Source organism: Pongo pygmaeus, chromosome 2 (genome assembly GCF_028885625.2).
Source record: "Pongo pygmaeus isolate AG05252 chromosome 2, NHGRI_mPonPyg2-v2.0_pri, whole genome shotgun sequence".
Taxonomy (NCBI): domain Eukaryota; kingdom Metazoa; phylum Chordata; class Mammalia; order Primates; family Hominidae; genus Pongo; species Pongo pygmaeus.
This window is the reverse complement of record NC_085930.1, coordinates 146,823,900-146,847,781: the sequence shown is the minus strand read 5'-3', so window position 1 is coordinate 146,847,781 and position 23,882 is coordinate 146,823,900. Positions and strand designations below refer to the sequence as shown.

Genomic DNA, 23,882 nt, shown 5'->3' with positions numbered 1-23,882 from the left:
TGCTTGGGGAGTAAGAGGCTGAATCAATTTGGGTACAGGTTTCTCTGGTTCCAAAGTTCTTTCCAGAGTTCCTACAGTCCTCTGGGACTTAATAGGACTTTCCCAGATGAGACTACTGAATGTTCATCTAAGCAACCAGCCTATAAAGGAAAGTCTGCAAGGGCTTTTGTGGTGGGAAATAATGCATCAATAATTCATCAGGTCCACAGAAGGTGTGAAATGTATACGCCTGGCCAGGCGCAGTGGCTCATGTCTGTAGTCCCAGCACTTTGGGAGGCGGAGATGGGCTCACTTGAGCTGAGCTCAGGAGTTCGAGACCAGCCTGGGCAACGTGGCAAAATCCCATTGCTACCAAAAAACAAAAACAAAAACAAAAAAAACCAAAGCAAAAATTAGCCAGTCATGGTGCCTTGAGCTTGTGGTCCCAGCTACCTGGGAGGCCAAGGTGGGAGGATGGCTTGAGCCCAGAAGGCAGGGGTTGCAGTGAGCTGAAATGGTGGCACTGCACTCCAGCCTAGGTGACACAGTGAAACCATGTCTCAGAATAAAAAATAAAAAGAAAATAAAAGAAATATTTGTATGCCTAAAATAGAAGTAGTGAGATGTTTACAAAGTTTTAAAATTAGAAACCACAGTAAAAAAGAAAATGCTCATTTAAAAATTGAATTACTGCTATGGTAGAATTCCAACTTACAAATGTAGAAGAAATGATAGAATTAGAAAATCAGGCTGGGTGCAGTAGCTCACACCTGTAATCCCAGCACTTTGGGACACCAAGGCGGGTGCACTTGAGACCAGGAGTTCGAGACCAGCCTGGTCAACATGGCAAAAACCTGCCTCTACTAAAAATACAAAAATTAGCTGGGCATGGTGGCACATGGCTGTAATCCCAGCTACGTGGGGGCTGAGGCACCAGAATCACTTGAACCCGGGAGGTGGAGTTTGCAGTGAGCTGAGATCGTGCCATTGCACTTCAGCCTGGGTGACAGAGCAAGACTCTCTCTCAAAAAAAAAAAGAAAAGAAAATCACTGCTTGACAACTGTGTGAGTTATAATTGTTTCAAGCAAGAATCATCAATGCATGCCACAACTAAGCGGTGAAAATATTAAGAGAAACAGGATATTTACACAGTCTTAAAGTATTACTCTACAAGATACTAAGGATAGTAGAGTACCTGCCATTAGATACCTACTAATGGTAGGTAACATTTTATTTAAGTGATTATAATTAGTATCACCAGTAAATGCAATAAACACCATGATATCATGTGCTGAGAAGAACACAAAATTACTTCTGTGGTATTCTTGCCAAAACTACATGAATATAATCATGAGGAAACATCAGATAAACCCTAGTTAAGAAATATTCTACAAAATAACATACCTATACCCTTCAAAAATATCATGAAAGAAAAACTGAGGAATTGTTTCAGATTAAAGGACACCAAAGTGATATGACAACTAAATGCAAACTGTGATCTATAATTGGATCTCAGACAAGGGAAAACTTTTTTTTCTTCTGCTATAAAGGACATCAATGGGAAAATTGGCAAAATTTGAATAAAGTCTGTAGATAAGGTATCATTGCTAATGTATTGATTTTGATAATTGTACTGCTGTCATGGAGAGAATGCCCTTGTTTTTAGGAAATACACAATGAAAAATATAAGTAGAAAATTGAGTCACTGTGGATTGAGCAACTGTTTTTCTTTCATAATGAAAAAGAAACTCTTTTAATTTATTTTAATAATGAAAAGAATTTCAAAAAAGAGAACCTAGCTAAGGATCCTGGAAATTTATTCATTTGACAAAACATAGATAGATAGGGATATACTAGGTACCTACTATGTGCCAGGCACAATGCCCAGGAGTGGAATACAATTATGAACAAGATGGATATATTCCCTGTTTTCACAGAGCTTTCAGGCAAGAAGTAAAGAGAGTCAAGTGAACAAGTCATTACACTGTAGGGTGGTAAGTGAGAGGGTGTGGGGCCAAGGGAGTACATAGGAGAGAAACCTCACCAGAACTGAGGTCATAGGAGGGCCTTATGGGAGAGCTGGCACCCAAGCTTTGACCTGAAGTGTAAATAGGAATGAAGCAGGCAAAGCCCTGTATGCTATTCCACACAGATCCTGGCTCATCCATGAACATTTGTCTAATCAAACAATTAAGATACTACTTCCCTAGATATAGATGTGGAAACACTGGCAGATTGTCCAAAATCATATTAGGACAAGAGCCCCAATTATTTATAGGCGAAGAAGAAACACTATATATACTATCAGCCCATCTTTGATGGTTATATGACCTTCTGGATTGCCCAGGTAATAGAAAGGCTCCCCTACTTCCCTCAAGCAAGGGTGACCACATTAGGCAGACGCATTTCAAATGGGGAAGCAATAATAACAAATTACACAAAGTAGATCTCATCTTTTTACCACTTACAATACAGGAACATAATTTGGAAGCCATAAAATCTATACACAGGAGATATTCCTTGTTTTTTTCCTGCTAAAATCAGAAAGTCCACAAAATTTCTGATAAGTTCAGAGATTAGAGACACCACGCAACTCTTTTATCTGTCTGTGATGTTTGCTTTTCTGTACAATTACTGACTACAGTTTTACTGCATCAGGCATAGGTCTCTGTCTCTCCTTAGCTTTCTTGTAGAGTGCTGCCATCAGGTGGTAAGAGGTGCCATAATCACTTAGTTCAATTATAAGATATGGGTAGCAATGATGAATGTTTTTGCTGATGTTTGTTAACACTTTACTTATAAGCGAACTTGAAAACCCATTGCCCAAATACACCATAGTGCACTCCCTTATTTCACGAAGGTTTCTGCTCAATATGTCACCCTAACAGCAAGGCCTTCCTGAACTACCTTGTATTAATTACACTGCAACATTTCTTATCCCTTTACACTGCTCCATTTTTAATCATCCATCTTTTAAACACGAGTCTTCCTTCCTGAATTCTTATTTTTATTCACCTCTTATTTGGCTGGATTTCATTATAGTCTTTTTTTTCAGGAAGGGTCCATGAGTGTTGTCTCCCTGGAGTTCTTTTCAGTGGTCAAAAACATCTGCTTGCTGCCTTTTACACGAATAACATCTTGACTGGCATATCATACAGGAAAACAGAACCCCTTCTAAGTTTTTTAAACAAAAAGATGACACGTTATTGGAAGACCTAAAGTTGCAAACAGGCAGGGTTTATTTTACTTGAGATCAGGAGCTGCAGAACGTTCATCACCACTGAAGGAGCCTAGGGTGCTGGCTGCCACTGAGAAGGTCAGGCTTGTCTGCTGCTACCACAGTTGCCAGAGACAGAAAAGAAACAGCTTTTACCTTTTCTCTACCTCCTAATCTCACACAAATGCCTCCCACTTGTAAAACCTAATCCAGAACTAAGGTGGCAAGGGAATCTAAAAAATGTGGTTCCTTAGCTTCTAGCCCCTGCAATACAGGTATGAGCAGAGAAGTAAAGATACATATATACATATGTGTATATATATGTATATATATATGTAATTTGAGAATAAGTTTCAGAAATGATGTACATTTACACCTAAATATTTCAGTGTGTGTTTCCTGAAAACAAGGAATTTCCTTATATAACACCAGTGAAATGATCAAAATTGGGAAATTAATGCTAATATCCTTCTATCTAATTTGCAGATCTTATTCAGATTTTGTCAATTGCCCTAATAATGTTTTTTTTTTTTCTGGTAAATCTTTTTTTTTTTTAAGACAGGGTCTCATTCTGTCACCCAGGCTGGAGTGCAGTGGCATGATCATGGCTCACTGCAGTCTCGACCTCCCCGGCTCAAGTGATTCTCCTACCTCAGCCTCCTGAATAGCTAGGGACACAGGCACCCACCATCACACCTAACTAATGTTTTCTTTTTAATTTTTTTGTAAAAGGGTCTCATTATGTTGCCAGGGTGTTCTCAAACTCCTGGCCTCAAGTGATTCTCCTGCCTTGGCCTCCTAAAATGCTGAGTTTACAGGCATGAGCCACCATGGCTGGCCTGGAAATATTTTATATCTCGGTATGGGTGGTTGTCATATGTGCATCATCACACTGTGCACTTAAAATGTTATTTATGTTACTTGAAGTAAGCTATACCTTAATTAAAATTTTTTACATGGAGAAAAAAGATCTAGAGGAAAACAATTCTTATAGATTAAAAATAAAATGTAAAAGTTAAATTTAACAATGTAAAAAGCATCCATTGTTCTATTATATTTCAACAAAATCTATACAGAAGGAAAATAAAATATTTAAAACTAATCAGAAATATTAGATTTCCATATTTTTCTACCTTCCTGATCAATTTAAGTATCATGAAAATTATATCTTCCTTGTAAATTTGAAATAAATTGCTCCAACATCACTCTGGACACAATGCCTTCGTATCTTTGATAATCTTTACAGTGTCTCCTATTATCATTGTTCTGTTTACATGTACTGCTTCATTTTTAATTAATTTTGGTGTTTTTTCCTATAATATTCATTTTAACTAGTTTTTTTAAATGGGAAGAGATGGATTTATTATTCTCTGTACTACCTTGATTAGATTATCTTTTCCTGATTAAGTTTTCCAGAGGTGTTTTCTTTGCTTGTTTTTGTCTTGGTCACTTTTTCTTTCTTTCTTTCTTCTTTTTTTTTTTTTTTTGAGACAGAGTCTAGCTCTGTTGCCCAGGCTGGAGTACAGTGGCTGCAACCTCTGCCTCCCAAGTTCAAGTGATTCTCCTGCCTCAGCCTCCTGAGTAGCTAGGATTACAGGCACTCACCACCACGTGCAGCTAATTTTTTGTATTTTTAGTAGAGACAGGGTTTCACCATGTTGGCCAGGCTGGTCTGGAACTCCTGACCTCAAGTGATCTGCCTGTCTCGGCCTCCCAAAGTGCTGAGCTTTCAGGTGTGAGCCACTCGGCCTGGCCCACTCATTCTTTATTTACCAGTTTGGTCATCTTCCTTTCTGAAAGTTTTAGAAATATTCACCTACTTTCATTTAGCTTGCATTCTAGTTAGGAAAACTATTTGTCAGGAAAATGAAAAGTCCTTGGCCACTTAAAGAAAAAAAAACTGATAATTTTAGAAACTCTTAGAGGGAGGTCTTTTTTTGTTTGTTTTGTTTTGTTTTTGTTTGTTTGTTTTGAGATGGAGTCTCGCTCTGTCTTTCCCAGGCTGGAGTGCAGTGGCGCGATCTCGGCTCACTGCAACCTCTCCCTCCTGGGTTCAAGCAATTCTCCTGCCTCAGCCTCCCCAATAGCTGGGAGGAGTAGTAGTAGTAGACATGCGCCACCACGCCCGGCTAATTTTTGTATTTTTAGTAGAGACGGGGTTTCACCCTATTGGCCAGGCTGGTCTCAAACTCCTGACCTCATGATCCGCCCGCCTTGGCCTTCCAAAGTGCTGAGATTACAGGCGTGAGCCACCGCACCCGGCGGAGGGAGATAGTTTTTAAATCCTCGGTGGGTTTTAAAGTTTTATTTAAAAATAATTATTTTGGGGTGTTAAATTTTTTTTTAAATTCTAATTCACTTTCAGGCAATTGTCTTTGCCTTGAGAGGTTCGTCCTAAGGAATTCGCCATTTGCGTCTGCTTGCTCGTTTATCTTGGTTTAATTTTATCAAACTAAATTCCTACTATTGGGGATTTTATTTACTATCCTAGTTTTGAATTTTATCATCCGCGAGACTGCTAGGACTCAAGGACCTGTAAAGATAGGTGAAGACAGACCAAGCCCAAGAATCCTCTTTTCTTCTTCTTTTTTTTATTTGAGACAGGGTCTTGCTCTGTCCCCGAGGCTGGAGTGCAGTGGTGCAATCTCTGCTCACTGCAGCCTCCGTCTTCCGGTTCAAGTAATTCTCCTGCCTCAGCCTCCCCAGTAGCTGGTACTACAGGCATGTGCCACAATGCCCTGCTAATTTTAGTATTTTTGGAGAGATACATGTTGGCCAGGCTGGTCTCAAACTCCTGGCCTCAAGTAATCTGCAAGGTACGGAGAGCATCAGGAAAAATAGCTAATGTATGCTGGGTTTAATACCTAGGTGATAGGTTGATAGGCACAGTAAATCATCATGGCACACGTTTACCTGTGTAACAAATCTGCATAACCTGCACGTGTACCCTGGAATATATATAGACAAACGAGATATTTATTTATTTATTTATTTATTTTGAGACAGGGTCTCACTCTGTAGCCCAGGCTGGAGTGCAGTGGCGCAATCTCGGCTCACTGCAACCTCCGCCTCCCGAGTTCAAATGATTCTCCCGCCTCAGCCTCCCAAGTAGCTGGGATTACAGGCGTGCACCACCACGCCCAGCTAAGTTTTTTATTTTTAGTAGAGACAGGGTTTCACCATGTTGGCCAGGCTGCTCTTGAACTCCTGGCTTCAAGAGATCCATCCACCTTGGCCTCCCAAAGTGCTGGGACAACAGGTGGGAGTCACTGTGGCCAAAAAACGAGATTTTTAAACTAAGAATCCAATGAAACAAAAACAGACAATAGAATCAGCTCTGCAGATAAGTAAGATATTGGGCTTAGAAGATAGGCAACCTAAAATAACTATGATTAATATATGAGAGAAAGAGAGGAAAAGATGAAGGAAATAAATTAAAAGATGAAGAATCTCTTTAAACTATTGGCTTCACTGGAAAAGAATCCAATATAAATCCTAAAATTGAAAAGGACTATAATGTTAAAACATTAATAAATGAGTTTGTACATTGGATATAGAACAAAATAGGATTAGTAAACTAGAAGAGAGGTTATTAGAAACTAAAAACACTGATAAAAATGAGAACTATGGAATAGAAATAAAAGATAGGTAAAATACCATGGAAAAATTCCAAAGGAGTAGGAAAAGACAGAAAAAAAAGCAACATTTAAGTAGATACTGACCAAGAATTTTCCAAAACTGAAAAAAGATACCAAGCTTTAGATTCAGAAAGCATAAATGAGAAAGTTCAAAAAAAAAAAAACCACTTAGATATTTTATTAAAATAGCTTTAAGGAGTAGGGAGAGAAAGAAGAGAAAGAGAAAACAGTAAACAGCAAAGAAAAAGACACATTACTGGCTGGGTGCGGTGGCTAACGCCTGTAATCCTAGCACTTTGGGAAGCCGAGGTGGGCGGATCACTTGAGGTCAGGAGTTCGAAACCAGCTTGGCCATCATGGTGAAACCCTGTCTCTACTAAAAATACAAAAAATTAGCTGGGCATGGTGGTGTGCACCTGTAATCCCAGCTACTTAGGAGGCTGAGGCAGGAGAATCGCTTGAACTCGGGAGGCGGAGGTTGCAGTGAGCCGAGATCGTGCCACCGCACTCCAGCCTGGGAAACAGAGTGAGAGACTGTCTCAAAAAAACAAAAAACAAAAAACAAAAGAAACCCACATTACTTTCAATGAAAAGAAACCTTAAGTTTATAGGTGACTTCTCAGTAGAAGATAATGCAAGCCAGAAGATAATAGAGTGCTATTTTTGAAATGCTTTGTAAAACACACACACACACACACACACACTGCTTAACTGGTATTCAGTACTCAGTAAACACATCCTTTATGAATTAAGGTGAAACAAAGACATCTCTTTCTTTCGTTTTCTCTTTTTTTTTTAGACGGAGTCTCACCCTGTCACCCAGGCTGGAGTGCAATGGCACGATCTCAGATCACTGCAACCTCTGCGTCCTGGGTTCAAGCGATTCTCCTGCCCCAGCCTCCCAAGTAGCTGGGATTACAGGTGTGCGCCACCACGCCCAGCTAATTTTTTGTATCTTTAGTAGAGACGGGGTTTCACCATGTTGGCTATGCTGGTCTCGAACTCCTGACCTCGTGATCCGCCCGCCTCTGCCTCCCAAAGTGCTGGGATTACAGGTGTGAGCCAGCACACTGGCTTCTTTTCTTTTATTCTCTCTCTCGTCTCTTTTTTTTTAAATTTATTATTATTATTATTTTTAGACGGAGTCTCGCTTTGTCGCCCAAGCTGGAGTGCAGCGGCGCGATCTCAGGTCACTGCAACCTCCGTCTCCTGGGTTTGACGGATTCTCCTGCCTCAGCCTCTGGAGTAGCTGTGATTACAGACGTGCGCTACTGCGCCCAGCTAATTTTTGTATTTTTAGTAGACATAGGGTTTCACCATTTTCCCCAGAGTGGAAAGAAATTTTTAAACAAACAAATATCTAGAAAAAAATTGATCTGTCGTCGGCTTACACTAAACAAACAGGAAAACTAAACTGAGCTCTTCAGACAAGAAAAATGATCCCAAAGAGAAAAATGGAAATTCAGGAAGAAAAGAGTAAGGATGGAAAGAGTACATTTGTGGATGTATATACAAAAAAATATTGACTGCATAAAACAATAATTTAAAAAAAGAAAAAAGAAAATAAGTTCCCTGGGATCCCAGAGTTAGGTTTGACCTTCCCGGTCCCTCTCTCGCGAGATCTGGAAACCGGAAGTGAATTATTTTGCAGGAGTCTACACCCAGGCGGTGGCTCTACTTATTAAAGTTGGCGGGAGCTGAGCGATCAGTCGGTCCTGGGCTGGTTGTGGTGTAGGGCGTTGCAGGCAGCGCTTACCTCCTCAGGCCGGCAGAATGCGAGTGGCTGTGGCTGGCTGCTGCCACGGCGAGCTGGATAAGATCTATGAGACGCTGGCGCTGGCGGAGCGGCGCGGCCCGGGGCCTGTCGACCTCTTGCTGTGCTGCGGCGACTTCCAGGCGGTGCGCAACGAGGTGGATCTACGCTGCATGGCCGTGCCGCCCAAGTATCGTCACATGCAAACCTTCTACAGGTGAGGACGCGGCCGGGCCCGGACTTGGCGGTGTGGGGTGGCACTGGGTTCGATTTCCCTCTGCCACTGGCTGCCTGTTTCCCTTAGATCCTGTCTTTGTTCGCTCTGTGTCTCTAATTGGTGCCTAACTGAATACAGGGGTGAGGTAGTGGGAGGCGGGAAATGTATTCAGTTAGGTACTGTATTCAGTTAGGTACCAAATTATGTCTGTTTCACTAGCACCCTATCTCATTAGGCGCTTAGGAAATGTCACTTTCCTTCTTTCCATACACATCTTATCCATTTCACAGGGGATCGAAGCCTGGGAGGGGATAACCTGGAGGAAGAAGCTGACAGGTTTAGATAGCTACCTTGTACTTGATAGGACTCTGGAATTAGTTCATTTAATGATCTTGGAGTTTTTACTGGGCGCCTGCTATGTGCTTGTTGCGGTTCTAGAAGATGAGGTTATGGCAATGAACTCGAAACAGTTCTTGACTTAATTCAACGGGCACTGACTTGAGGCTCAAGGTGGAATCTCTTCATTCCTAAGGGCAAGGATGGATACTGGGCAATTCCATTTTTTTTTTTTTATTATTGAGACACAGTTTCGCTTTGTTGCCCAGGCTGGAGTGCAGTACCGCGATATTGACTCACTGCAACCTCCATCTCCTGGGTTCAAGCGATTCTCCCACCTCAGCCTCCCGAGTAGCTGGGATTACACCCAGCTAATTTTTGCATTTTTAGTAGAGACGGGGTTTCACCACGTTGGCCAGGTTGGTCTCGAACTCCTGACCTCAGGGTATCCACCTGTGTCGGCCATCCAAAGTGCTGGGATTACAGAAGTGAGCCACCGCGCCCAGCCCCAGGCAATTCCTTTTGAAAGTGCTTTTTAACTTTTTATGATGAACTCAGTTTCTTTTTTTTTTTTTTTTCGGAACTTATTTGCTTTTCTGCTATGCCTAATTGTGGTAACTGACTTTGCTCTTATGTTCTAGGTATTACTCTGGAGAGAAAAAGGCCCCAGTTCTCACGCTCTTCATTGGGGGAAACCATGAAGCCTCAAATCATTTGCAAGAGTTACCCTATGGTGGCTGGGTGGCACCAAACATTTATTATTTAGGTATGTGATTGTGTTTGTGGATAATTTTTTTTTCCTGGGATGGAAGAGCTTATCAGGATTTGCGTTAGTTGGGCTGTGTCTTGACATGTATGGTGTTTGGAGAATGTCATTAATTTAAATACTTAATCATGAAAATTTAATTAAGATAGTTAATTATTAAATGGTTGATCATGAAAATATGCACTTCATCTAGTGTTTTAAGCACTAGCTAATATAATTGCAAAGACCTCACACACTATTTGTAGTCCCTTCATTTTTTCTTACAATTTTTATTGAATTAAAAAAAGACCTTAAACTTTTATTAATAGAAATTCTTAAGCATACACAAAAGTAGACTAGTATGATGAATCTCAGTACCTGTTAACCAGCTTCAACGACTATTATATTGCAACCTCGTGGGTTTTTTTTTTTTTGTGGGAAGAGATGACTAGAGTATTTAAAGCAAGTCCAACCGTTAGATTATTTCACTTATACATATTTCAGTACATGTTTTTAAGTGATAAGGATCTTTAAAAATACTACAGTACTCTTATTATACTTAACTGAAGTAATCATTATCTATTGCCATGTTCGTGGTCAGATTTCCTTGCTTAAGGTAAAGATGTCTGCTTTACAATTGGTTTAAATAGGACCCAGACAAGGCCAGCCCATTTCATTTGGTTGTCATGACCCTGAAGTCTATTAGACTGTAATAGTCTCCCTGTCTCGCTTTTTCATGCCATTTACTTGCTGAAGAAAACAGGAAATTTGTCCTGCAGCATTTCCTGCATTCAGGATTTAGCTGATTGGATTCCTTTTATCCTTTGCATTTCCTATAATCTGCTTTTAGATTTTCAGATTTGATTAGATTGTCTCAATATCAGCCCCTATAAACTATATAGCTTTTTCATCCCTTTATTTTTCGAGACCAGGTCTGGTTCTGTTGCCCAGGCTGGAGTGCAGTGGCCCGATCTCAGCTCATTGCAACCTTCGCCTTCCAGGCTCAAGCCATCCTCCCACCACAGCCTCCTAAGTAGCTGTGACTACAAGCGTGTACCACCACGCCCGGCTAATTTTTTTGTTTTTTTGTATTTTTTTGTGGAGACTGAGTTTGGCCCTGTTGTCCAGGCTGGTCTCAAACTCATGAGCTCAAAGTGATCCGCCCACCTGGGCCTCCAAAGTGGTGGGATTACAGGGATGAGCCACCGCACCCAGCTTCATCCCTTTATTTAAATGTATATTCTTTCTAGAACGGTTTATAGATTTTACCAATGATGAGATCATATTTCAGAAATTTAGTTTCCCTACTTTGCTACTTATTGATCATCTTTTGATGTATTCATCCTATATTACAATATTGTGAAAAAATGAAATCATCAGAAGATGATCAATCAGAAATGAAACTAGAAGCTGTAGGTTCTTTATACCTTATACCTGTTGATTTTCAGGTTTATACATGTAAATCCATCATAGGACATTTTCCACCTCCCACTACCTCACCCGTGTATTCAGTTAGGTACCAAATTATGTCTGTTTCACTTTCAGCACCCTACCTCATTTGTCCCTTCCAGAATCTACTTAGTGTTTTGGTTCATCTAATTCCAGACCTTGCCTTTATATACTGTTATAATATATCCCTAATACACTGTTGGCATATTATTATGTAAAAAGCGTAACCTCATCATGGTGCTTAATTTTCAAATAATTTTAGAACTGTGTGGAATTCCATCTAAATGGAATGGTTTATTCAGTCGGTGTAAAGAGATTCCTTTTGCCTACAGTAATTTTATTTAACTGTACTGTTTAGGTTTGGCTGGTGTGGTAAAATACCGAGGTGTAAGGATCGGTGGAATCTCTGGTATCTTTAAATCTCATGACTATCGAAAAGGTATTGTTTTGAGAATTATTTTTAAACTTTAGAACTTCCATGCCCCAGAGTAACTTAAGCATAATATATACTTTGACTCTTTCATATATCTTTGTATCCTCGATCTAGTTTTATCAAGTCTTAGTATTTTGCTTTTTTTTTTTTTTTTTGAGACAGAGTTTCGTTCTTGGTGTCCATGATGGAGTGCAGTGGCGCGATCTCAGCTCACTACAACCTCCACCTCCCGGGTTCAAGCCATTCTCCTGCCTCAGCCTCCTGAGTAGCTGGGATTACAGGCGCCTGCCACCATGCCTGGCTAATTTTTTTGTATTTTTAGTAGAGATGGGGTTTCACCATGTTGGTCAGGCTAGTCTCGAATTCCTGACCTCAAGTGATCCACCCACCTCGGCCTCCCAAAGTGCTGGGATTACAGGCATGAACCACCATGCCCGGCCTGTATTTTGCTATTTTTTATTTTTATTTTTAAGAAATAAAACAGTATAGATACAATTAAAGTTCATTGTTTATCTGTCCTCAATCCCATTCCCTTCTTTTCTTCCGTCCCTCTCTTTGCCAGGCAGTCACTGTGTTGAATTTGGTGATTATAATTTACTTGATTATTTTACATCATTACCACATGTGTAAGAACTTTAAACAATGTACTTGTTTTAAGCTTCATATAAATATATTGTATTGCTTTTATCTTTCTCAAACTGCTTCTTCGTTTAACATGTTTTGAAGTCTGTGTTGATACATGTAATCTAATCTGTTCATTTGTGAATAATATTCTATTATATAAGTATATCACAACTGCATATTCGTTTCATTGTGTCTGAATGAATTATATCTTGATTTCAAAGTTAAAGGAATAGCTTGGATTCACATCGATTTCACAAATTTCATGAATTAAGTTGACAGCTAAAACTTACATCCTGAATGTAACTGTTACAAGTCTGTTCCCTGCCACTTGGCTCTTTCTTATTCTAAACTGTTGGAATGGAGGTACAAAATAGGCTGTCTTCTCTGTGGCAGGTGTGAGTACAAATTGGAACCACTCTTGGGAAGATGTTTATCAGGTTTTTCTATTTTATCTCAGGGATATCATTTATGCATATAATACACATATTTCTTTTTCGGCTTAAAACAATAATTTGTTATTTTATTAATATTGGGAGCATAAGGAACTAGTCTCTAGTCAACAGTTAGAAAGTAACTGAAGTGTGCCAGCAACCATGTGTGGGATCTTAGAAAGCAGATATACCCTTAGTTGAGCCTGCACAGGAAGGAGACTGCAGTCCACCATCTTTTTAAAAAATTTCCCTAAATCATATATATTGAAGGTGTACACGTACAGGTATTTTGAAGACCTGTGTATATGTCTTTGTATTTGCAGTATTTAAGGAAATTAAATATAGCTTATTTTTCTTCTTCAATCTAAGGTCATTTTGAGTGCCCCCCTTATAATTCATCTACAATCAGGAGTATATATCATGTGAGAAATATTGAAGTCTATAAATTGAAACAGGTACGTAAAAAGCGCATTACAGCAGACTTGAAAAAATTTTAAAGTAATTCTGTGCCAAAATGTATTTTGGTCATATTGGTATACTACTTTCCAGAAGAGCAATTCTGTATTTTTAAAACGTGGATCTTGAGTTTTTAGGAGGTTCACAGATGAACATTTTTTTTTTCTTTTTTTGAGACAGAGTCTCACTCTGTCACCCAGGCTGAAGTGCAGTGGCACGATCTCGGCTCACTGCAACCTCCGCCTCCTGGGTTCAAACAAGTCTTGTGCCTTGACCTTCTGAGTAGCTGGAACTGTGGGCGCCTGCCACCACACCTGCCTAATTTTTTGTGTTTGTAGTAGGGATGGGGTTTCACCATGTTCGCCAGGCTGGTCTCAAATTCCTGACCTCAGGTGATCCGCCTACCTTGGCCTCCCAAAGTGCTGGGATTATAGGTGTGAGCCACCGTGCCCGGCAAAATTTTTTTTAGTCAATAATTATGAATTTATTTTAGTAAGAATGAAAGATTTAATTCATGATTTCAAATATAACTTAGGGTAAGGCTAAAGAATACCTATTAAAATGATATTTAAAATAAAATATTAAAGTGATATTTTAAAGAAAATATTGAAATAAACATTTTATGTAATAGTAATTAAGTAATGGTATTAAATAGAAAATAAGTAATAGTAAAGATGATAGAGGAAATGGGAAAATTGTGAAGGTGGTACAGAAACACTGCTTAATTGCAGAGTAGGTGAAACTAGGTTTTCGTTTGAGAACCCATTACATGGCTGACACTGGGCTAAGCAGACTTCACACTTGGTATTTCATATAATCTCCACTCAAACCCTGTGAGATAGATCTTACTCTTAACTTCATCCCTTTAAGGATGAGAAGCCAAGGCTCAGACAGGTAAGTAACCTGCCCAGGACTTCCCAAAGTTTAGTGGTAGAGCCTACCTGACTGCACTCATGCCCATCACACTGTCTCTAGAGCCTCTGCAGGAGTCTAACGATGCTTGCAAGTGTTTCTTTTATGCCCTGTGCATACAGTTCCTTTGAATAGATTTTCTCTTTCACCTATCTAAATCCTACCAGTCCTTTAAGACCCAACTTAGATGCCATTTCCCAACCCTGACTTTTCTTCTTTTTTTTTTTGAGACAAGGTCTCACTCTGTCACCTAGGCTGGAGTGCAGTAGTATGATCATGGCTTGGCTCACTGCAGCCTTAATCTGCCAGGCTTGGGTGATCCTCTCACTTCAGCCTCCCGAGTAGCTTGGACTATAGGCACGCATCACCTCGCCCAGCTAATTTTTTTCATATTTTTTTAGAGACAGTTTCGCCATGTTGCCCAGGCTGGTCTCAAACTCCTGAACTCAAGCAATCCTTCTGCCTTGGCCTCTGAAAGTGCTGGGATTACAGGCATGAGCCACCATGCCCAGCCAACCATGACTTTTCTAGTTTAGAGTCATTACCCTAGTTCGAATTTTTGTTGCAGCTGTTGGCCATACCAGTTATTCAGTGGTTAGTCATATCTATCTAATATCTAATATTTTGTATTGTCTTGAGCAGTTATTTAAGTTTTTTTTTTTTTTTTTTGAGACAAAGTTTCATTCTTGTTGCCCATGCTGGAGTGCAACAGTGCAATCTTGGCTCACTGCAACCTCTGCCTACTGGGTTCAAGCTATTCTTCTGCCTCAGCCTCCTGAGTAGCTGAGATGACAGGCGCCCACCACCACGCCTGGCTAATTTTTTGTATTTTAAGTAAATATAGGGTTTCACCATGTTGGCCAGGCTGGTCTCGAACTCCTGACCTTCAGGTGATCCACCCCCCTCAGCCTCCTAAAGTGCTGGGATTACAGGCATGAGCCACTGTGCCCAGCCGGTATTTAAGTTGTTTTAATTTCGTTTTCCGAGTATTCGTTTCAGATTACTTGAAGGTTCTGGGGATAAGTAAAGTCTGGTGTATATTTTGTTTCCTTTAGTTGTTTAATGAAATACTAATTTATGTAGTAAACAGAGTTTTTTAGTGTATACTATGTGAGTCTATTAGAATTTTTTTTTTCCTGGTAAATCTTTGGGTTTACTGAATCAGTCATGTTAGAGGTCTCATGAAATCTAGTGTCTCTGGATCTTCAAAATAGTAATTTCTTTTTTCTTTTTTTTCTTTTTGGGATGGAGTTTCACTCTTGTGGCCCAGGCTGGAGTGCAATGGCATGATATCGGCTTATTGCCACCTCCACCTCCCGGGTTCAAGCGATTCTCCTGCCTCAGTCTCCCTAGTAGCTGGGATTACAGACAGATGCCACTACGTCCAGCTAAATTTTTGTATTTTTAGTAGAGATGGGGTTTTACCATGTTGGTCAGGCTTGTTTTGAACTCCTGACCTCAGGTGATCCACCTGCCTCGGCCTCCCAAAGTGCTGGGATTACAGGCGTGAGCCACCGCGCCCGGCCCAAAATAGTAATTTCTTTACCAAAGAGGAAAAGAACTATGGTTATCGTGTATTTTAGAAGCTAAGTGCTAAAGATCTTAGATGATTGGCAGTCCAATCAGAGTCTGTCTCCATTGCCTTGCCTTGCCACTGAAAATAAGAATGATTTATGAGCAGAGAAAATGCAGCTTCTCTTTGCCTAGATGAATGAGTAGCCTAGTATTTTTATCACTCTCTTAAAGTGTCCTTAGAATGAATTATACCAAATTCTAGAGATCTCAGTGGGTGAATGGTTGTATGGTGGTAGAGAGAAGGGAGGGGATTGTTTTTGTTAATCTGTTTTAAGAGTTTTTTCTTTCTCTTTTTCTCTTTTGAAAGCTGAAGCAGCCTATAGATATATTCTTGTCTCATGATTGGCCAAGAAGTATATATCATTATGGAAATAAGAAGCAACTTCTTAAGACTAAATCTTTTTTCCGACAAGAAGTGGAAAATAACACATTAGGAAGTCCAGCTGCCTCCGAGCTTTTAGAGCATCTCAAACCTACTTATTGGTTTTCTGCCCACCTTCATGTGAAGTTTGCCGCCTTGATGCAGCATCAGGTAGAAAACAAAATGTTTATTCTTTCATTTAACACACACTATTGAACATCTATGGACCAGACACAGTTGTAAAGTTAGAGAAAGAAGTAAAAGATAACTTACCTCTTGTGAGTAGCTCAATATATGATTCTGGGAAAGACAAGCAATTACAAAACAGTATAATAAGTTTGAGAGAAAACGTAGGCAGTGGGAGCCCCTAAGCCAGACTGTGGTGGGATGGGAACGTGGGAGATGAAGATAGAGAAGGTTTTCAAAAGGCAATAGCTGAACTGAGTCTTGAAGTGCCAGGAAGAAACACACTGTAAGGGTATTTTATTTAGAGGGACTGGCATGTGCAGAGGCTCGAGGTCTGAGAGCATGGGGTGTTTGGGGACTTGTAGGTAGTTCCTGTGGGACTAAAGCATAGGGACTGATGAAGCTGGAACAAGATCATAACTGCCTTCTAGGGGCCATGCTCTGGAGTTAAGATTTTAACCAGAGATGATGGGGAAATTTGGGGAGTGATGAAATCAGATTTTCATTTTAGAACGATTAGTTTGACAGCATTGTTGTATATGGATTGGAGTAATGTAAAATGGGAGGCAGAGCAGGCTATTTAAGCAAAAAAAAAGGTTTTAACCTAAGGCAAAGAGAGAATACAGAGAATGAAGCAGATTCTAGAGATTTTAGAAGGAGAATCATTGCGATTTGGTGACTGGGGGAGGAAAGAAGTCCAGGATGACCCTCAGTTTTCTTTGCTTAACTGCATGGATGATGTACTTGATGGAAGGTAGAAAATAAATATATACTTAAAATGAAACTTCTATGGAAGTATACATTTCTTCCTTTCACCTCCGATTCTGGCTGAACTCTGACTTTCCCATAAAGTATTCCATAGGAAAACTGTTTAGAAAATACTGGGTTAACAGAGTTACAGATTTCTTCTTGGAGACATGTAGAGAATTTCTGAGAGTCTTTATTGCACTAATGGGCATTGCCTTTCTCAAGAGTAGAATGTAACGCTTCCCAAACTTACTTAACCAAACACTTTTCTGTGTTAGAGGTATACTTTAAAAATGTTCCTCAAACACAGTTTGGAAGGTTTTGTCTGAAAATATACCTATAGGCCCTTTCTGTTGTGGATTTATTCTTCTCACTTCCCAGTTTCACTGGGAGAAGGAGAGGTTACTCTTTTCATTGTATCTCTGCATTAATAATATGTTTGACCTCTTTGTAATTGGCTCCTCAACTTCCTCTGACTGTCACTTTCTAGTTTATCCCCTTTACCAACACCAGAGATCACTCTTCCTTGGACTGATTTGCTGCCAATATCTGCCTATAATCTCCATGCCTTCCATTTTTCTTTTTTTTCTTTTTGTTTTTCTTTTTTTTTGAGACAGACTCTTGCTCTGTTGCCCAGGCTGTAGTGCAGTGGCGCGATCTCCACTCACTGCAAGCTCCACCTCCCAGGTTCACACCATTCTCCTGCCTCAGTGTCCAGAGTGGCTGGGACTACAGGCGCCTGCCACCACACCCGGCTAATTTTTTCTATTTTTAGTAGAGACAGGGTTTCACTGTGTTAGCCAAGATGGTCTCGATCTCCTGACCTCATGATCCACCCGCCTCGGCCTCCCAAAGTGCTGGGATTACAGGCATGAGCCACGGCACCTGGCCGTGCCGTCCATTTTTCTTAGTACAGATTGAGCATCTCTAACCTGAAATCTGAAATGCTCTAGAATCTGAAATTTTTGACATGACACACAATTTTCAGATTTTTGGATTAAGGATATTAAACCATATGTATTCTGCAAATATTCCAAAATCTGAAAAAATCTGAAATTTAAAACACTTGTGGTCCCAAGCATTTTAGATAAGGCATACTCAGCTTGTACCTCACCAGAACTGAACTGATGCTTGGTCCTCAGCAGGAGATACCATAGTTTGCTTCCTTGTGTTTTTTCCTCCATGATGAAGCTGGAACAAGATCACAACTGCCTTCTAGAGGCCATGCTCTGGAGTTCAGGTTTTAACTAGAGATGCTGGGGAAAGGTTTTTTAACATTTCCAAAATGACCTACATGTTTGTGATTCCCCCCATGTTTCTGTCAATTCACTTTTGAAAAAAAAAACTTTATTGGAGTATAATTTACATACCATAAAATTAATATGTTTTGGCATGGTGGCTCATGCCTGTAATCCCAGCACTTTGGGAGGCCAAGCCGGGTGGATCACTTGAGGCCAGGAGTTCGAGGCCAGTCTGGCCAACATGGCGAAACTCCATCTCTACTAAAAATACAAAAATTAGCTGGGCATGTTGGCACATGCTTGTAATCCCAGCTATTCGGGAGGCTGAGACATGAGAATCACTTGAGCCCGGGAGGCAGAGGTTGCAGTGAGTCAAGATCGTGCCACTGCACTCCAACCTGGGCGACAAGAGTAAGACTCTGTCTCAGAACAAAGAAAAGAAAAAAAACACATTTTAAGTGAACAATTCAGTGACTTTTAGTAAATTTCCAGAGTTGTGCTAATATCACATCATCTAGTTTTAGAACTTGTCCATCACCCCCAAAGATCCTTTGTACTTGCTTGAAGGCAGTCCTTGTTCCTGCCCTCAGCCCCAGGGGAGCACTGACTTGCTTTGTGTTTCTATAGATTTGCCTTTCCTGAACATTCATTTAAATGGAATCATAAAATATATAGTCTTTGGCAACTGATTTCTTTCATTTGCTTGATTTTGAGATTCACTCATGTTGTACCATGTATAAATATTGCATTCGTTTTTACTGCTGAGTAATAGTTAATTCTATGGATATATCACATCTATTTTTGGTGTTGTAGCTAAGAAATCTTTGCCTAACCCAGAGTTACAAAGATTTTCTCCTGTGGGTTCTCCTAAAAATTGTACAGTTTTAGTTCTGTCAGTTTACTTTTAAGCTCTTTTGTTTATCTTTAATCCTTGGGTTATATGCTTTGATTTATGTGTGTTCAATGCTTTGAGTTAACATCATCATCATCATTACTTTTTGCCTTGAATTCTGTATGGAGATTGAAGCTCTGAGAAGTTAAATGCCTTCTCTATTATCGCACAAGTGGGTATAGAATTAACTTAATTTTGGAAAAGTAGCAGTCATTCCTTTGACACACAACTTAGGGGTATGTGTAGTAAAGATTATTTTCCTATTCTGTGTATGAAGAATTACCTGTGATGGTTTTAACATTCTTTCTTAAATCATGATTCATATTGTCCAGGCAAAGGATAAAGGACAGACAGCCAGAGCAACCAAATTTTTAGCCTTGGACAAATGCTTACCACATAGAGATTTTCTTCAGGTAAGAAGAGTGAAGTGGCTTTATAATATAGTTGTACTCTTCCAGAGACTTAAAAAAATATAATTTTCCTTTCGGAATTTTTTTGTGCTCTTTGTAATTTATGTATTCTGAGAATTCTTTGGGAGAATCTTCCTTATTAATTTAAAATTAAATGGATTGATTTAAAATTAAATAATTGAAATTAAATTTAAATTCCTTTTTATTTTATTAAATTAAAGTTCTTAGACTGTTAAAAATATATATGTATTTCTTAACGTTGATTTCATCCTGTAGATATTAGAGATAGAACATGACCCCAGTGCTCCTGATTACTTGGAATATGATATTGAATGGCTCACTATTCTCAGGGCTACGGATGATCTTATTAATGTGACTGGGCGCCTGTGGAATATGCCAGAAAATAATGGCCTGCATGCAAGGTAAGTCAGACTTTATTTAGGACCTGCTTTTTCCATTGCATGCATAATTTTTGTGTCTCCCACCTTTGTTTTGTTTTGTTTTGAAACGGGGTCTAGCTCTGTTATCCAAACTGGACTGCAGTGGTGTGATCTTGGATCTTGGCTCACTGCATCCTCCGCCTCCTGGGCTAAAGGGATCCTTCCACCCCTGCCCCCAGAGTAGCTGGGACCACAGGCATGCACCACCACGCCCAGCTAATTTTTTGGTATTTTTGGTAGAGATGGGGCTTTCCCATGTTGCCCAGGTTGGTCTTGAACTCCTGAGCTCAAGCTATCCACCTCCCTCGGCCTCCCAAGTACTGGGATTACAGGCGTGAGCTGCTGTATCTGGCCTCCACCTTTGTTTTTAATCAAGGGAATTATTGTTGAATGAGTGTCAGAACAATTCAAAGTTTGCAGGTTTTCCATCTAAAAGAGACAGGAAAATGGACTATTGAGCATTACCTCAAATAAATTTATAAGTGAATAAGTGTACATAAAACCATGATATGGTGAAGATATAGTCCACACATTAAAATTGTTTTGGAGTATGAGTTAAAGATGGCTTTTTCTAAGAATTATTTTTATTTCTAAATGGTCCTTTGCTAAATTAACTCTAACTTTAAAAATGGAATTTTGATAGATGGCTTATTTTTTATCCTTGCACCTGAAGTCTACAATTAGATTTCATCATTTATTATTTAGAGCTGATAAAATGTAAAAAGCTATTGTTTTGTACTTTTGTAGGTGGGATTATAGTGCAACAGAAGAAGGTATGAAAGAAGTATTGGAAAAATTGAATCATGATCTCAAGGTTCCATGTAACTTTAGTGTAACAGCTGCTTGTTATGATCCTAGCAAGCCACAGACACAAATGCAGCTGGTTCATAGGATCAATCCTCAGACTACTGAATTCTGTGCCCAACTTGGCATCACAGACATCAATGTTAGGCTTCAGAAGTCCAAGGAAGAACATCATGTGTGTGGTGAATATGAAGAACAGGGTGACGTGGAGAGTAATGACTCTGGAGAAGACCGGAGTGAATATAATACAGACACATCTGCTCTGTCTTCTATTAATCCAGATGAAATAATGTTAGATGAAGAAGAAGAAGATGAAGATAGTATTGTGAGTGCACATAGTGGCATGAATACACCATCGGTAGAACCTTCTGATCAAGCTTCTGAGTTTTCTGCAAGTTTCTCTGATGTCAGGATCTTGCCAGGCTCTATGATTGTATCTTCTGATGATACGGTGGATTCCACAATTGACAGAGAGGGGAAACCTGGTGGGACTGTGGAGTCAGGGAATGGAGAGGACTTAACCAAGGTGCCATTGAAGAGGCTGAGTGATGAACACGAACCTGAACAAAGAAAGAAAATTAAGAGGAGGAATCAAGCCATTTATGCTGCAGTGGATGATGATGATGATGATGATGATGCACCTTAAGATGATTTACTTGTTTTGTTTTTGTGTTTGTTTTGTTTTTTTGAGAGGGAGTTTCACTCTTGTCACCTAGACTGGAGTGCAATGGCGTGATCTCGGCTCACTGCAACCTCCACCTCCCGGGTTCAAGCAATTCTCCTGCCTCAGCCTCCCAAGTAGGTGGGACTACAGGTGCCCGCCACCACACCTGGCTAATTTTTGCATTTTTAGTAGTAACAGGGTTTCACCATGTTGGCCAGGCTGATCTCGAACTCCTGACCTCAGGCGATCCACCTGTCTTGGCCTTCCAAAGTGCTGGGATTACAGGTGTGAGCCACTGTGCCTGGCCGACAATTTACTTGTCTTAGTATTATATGTAGATATGTGATTTTTTGAGACTGTATTTTTAGAGCTGAATTTTTGACTAAAGACTTAACTTTATAATAATGAAGATACACTAGAGAATTTTAGTTAGATATTGACTTTATCTTTAGGCTTTTGTATGTTTCAAATGCAAACATATTAAAGTTTCATATATTTACTTTTGAAGACATACATTATTCACTTCCATTTTTACAATAAACACTTATTTAACATCTACTTTGTGCCAAGCACTCTGCTGTAATATGGGACCATAAAGATGAGTAAGACAAGGATTTCTGCCTCCAAGGACTTGTTATCACTGTAAACATTTTGATGTATACAATATGGCTATATTATATTTTGTTTTATAAAATCAAGTCATTGTATATATTATAATGTATGCTTTCTTTTCATTTATTATAAATATTTTTCCTGATCAGCTTTTAATATCTGTCAAATAAAAATTGAAATTGAAGATGGTATATAAGATTTCAGGAAATAAACTACTTTGAATACTAAACATTGGTAAACATACAATCTTACATTTGCTGAGATTAGTATAACCCTGCTGACTTTTACATATTGTGTTTTTTTTTATTATTATTTTTTTTGAGATGCAATCTCACTCTGTTGTGCAGGAGTGCAGTGGGGCGATCTCGGCTCACTACAAGCTCCGCCTCCTGGGTTCACACCATTCTCCTGCCTCAGCCTCCTGAATAGCTGGGACTACAGGCTCCCGCAACCACGCCCGGCTAATTTTTTGTATTTTGTTTAGTAGAGACGGGGTTTCACCGTGTTAGCCAGGATGGTCTCAATCTCCTGACCTCATGATCCGCCCGCCTCGGCCTCCCAAAGTGCTGGGATTACAGGTGTGAGCCACTGCGCCTGGCCAGCATATTGTGTTTTAACTTTAGCTTTAATTTTCCTGTAACTATAGTAACTATGTAGGTCATTTTTGGCATAGTTCACCCCATAGTTTTAATTACTCGCAAGGATCAAGCTGCACAAATACTGCCCCTCATGCTGTATGGATTGCTAAATTAAAGTATTTTTGAAGATCCATATAGAAAAACTACACCTCTGTGCTACCTCTGGTTAAAATACCTGGGCCACCTGAAGAGATTGTCACTCTGTACTTATATCAGAAGTCGTGGAATCCAAGATTGTTCCAGGATCTCATCATCCCATGGCAGTCTAAATCCAGGAGTTAATCTAGGAGAATAATAATGTAGCACTTGTCTTCTACCTTGTCAACATTTGACTTCATAAAGATCTAGGATTTGGGTGATTTTATCTTTATTTCCTTCCATTTTTTGGTGTACTTTCTTTTTTGAGTTGAATAATTCACTTATTTTACTTTTTTATTTTTTTTGAGACAAAATCTCAGTCTGTCGCCCAGGTGGGAGTGCAATGGCACAATCTTGGCTCATTACTGCAACCTCCAACTCCCAGGTTCAAGGCAATTCTGGTGTCTCAAGGTGAACCTCATGCCTCAGTCTCCAAAGTAGCTGGGACTACAGGCGCCTGCCACCACGCCCAGCTAATTTTTTTTTTTTTTCAGGCAGAGTTTTGCTCTTGTTGCCCAGGCTGAAGTGCAATGGCGTCATCTCAGCTCACCACAACCTCTGCCTCCCAGGTTCAAGCAATTCTCCTGCCTCACCCTCCCGAGTAGCTGGGATTACAGGCATGTGCCACCACATCTGGCTAATTTTTTGTATTTTTAGTAGAGATGGGGTTTCTCCATGTTGGTCAGGCTGGTCTCGAACTCCTGACCTCAGGTGATCCGCCCACCTCAGCCTCCCAAAGTGCTGGGATTAAAGGCTTGAGCCACCACACCTAATTATTGTATTTTTAGTAGAAATAGCGTTTTGCCATGTTGGCCAGGCTGGTCTCGAACTCCTGGCTTCAAGTGATCCACCTGCCTTGGCCTCCCAAAGTGCTGGGACCACAGCCATGAACCACCACGCCTGGCCCACTTATTTCATTTTATTTATTTATTTATTTATTTATTTTTTGAGACAGTCTCACTCTGTCACTCAGGCTGGAGTGC

General features: G+C 39.9%; 1 protein-coding gene across 1 annotated transcript; it reads left to right on the top strand.

Annotated features, from left to right (window-relative positions):
- Positions 1-8,452: 8,452 nt before the first annotated feature.
- On the top strand, positions 8,453-22,314 carry DBR1 (debranching RNA lariats 1). The gene is made up of 8 exons (XM_054483094.2): positions 8,453-8,805; positions 9,783-9,907; positions 11,694-11,774; positions 13,193-13,278; positions 16,074-16,298; positions 19,526-19,606; positions 19,880-20,025; positions 20,791-22,314. Exons 1-8 carry the CDS (start codon positions 8,609-8,611, stop codon positions 21,491-21,493), a joined length of 1,644 nt encoding a protein of 547 aa, XP_054339069.1. The 5' UTR covers positions 8,453-8,608; the 3' UTR covers positions 21,494-22,314.
- The last annotated feature ends 1,568 nt before the right edge of the window (positions 22,315-23,882 follow it).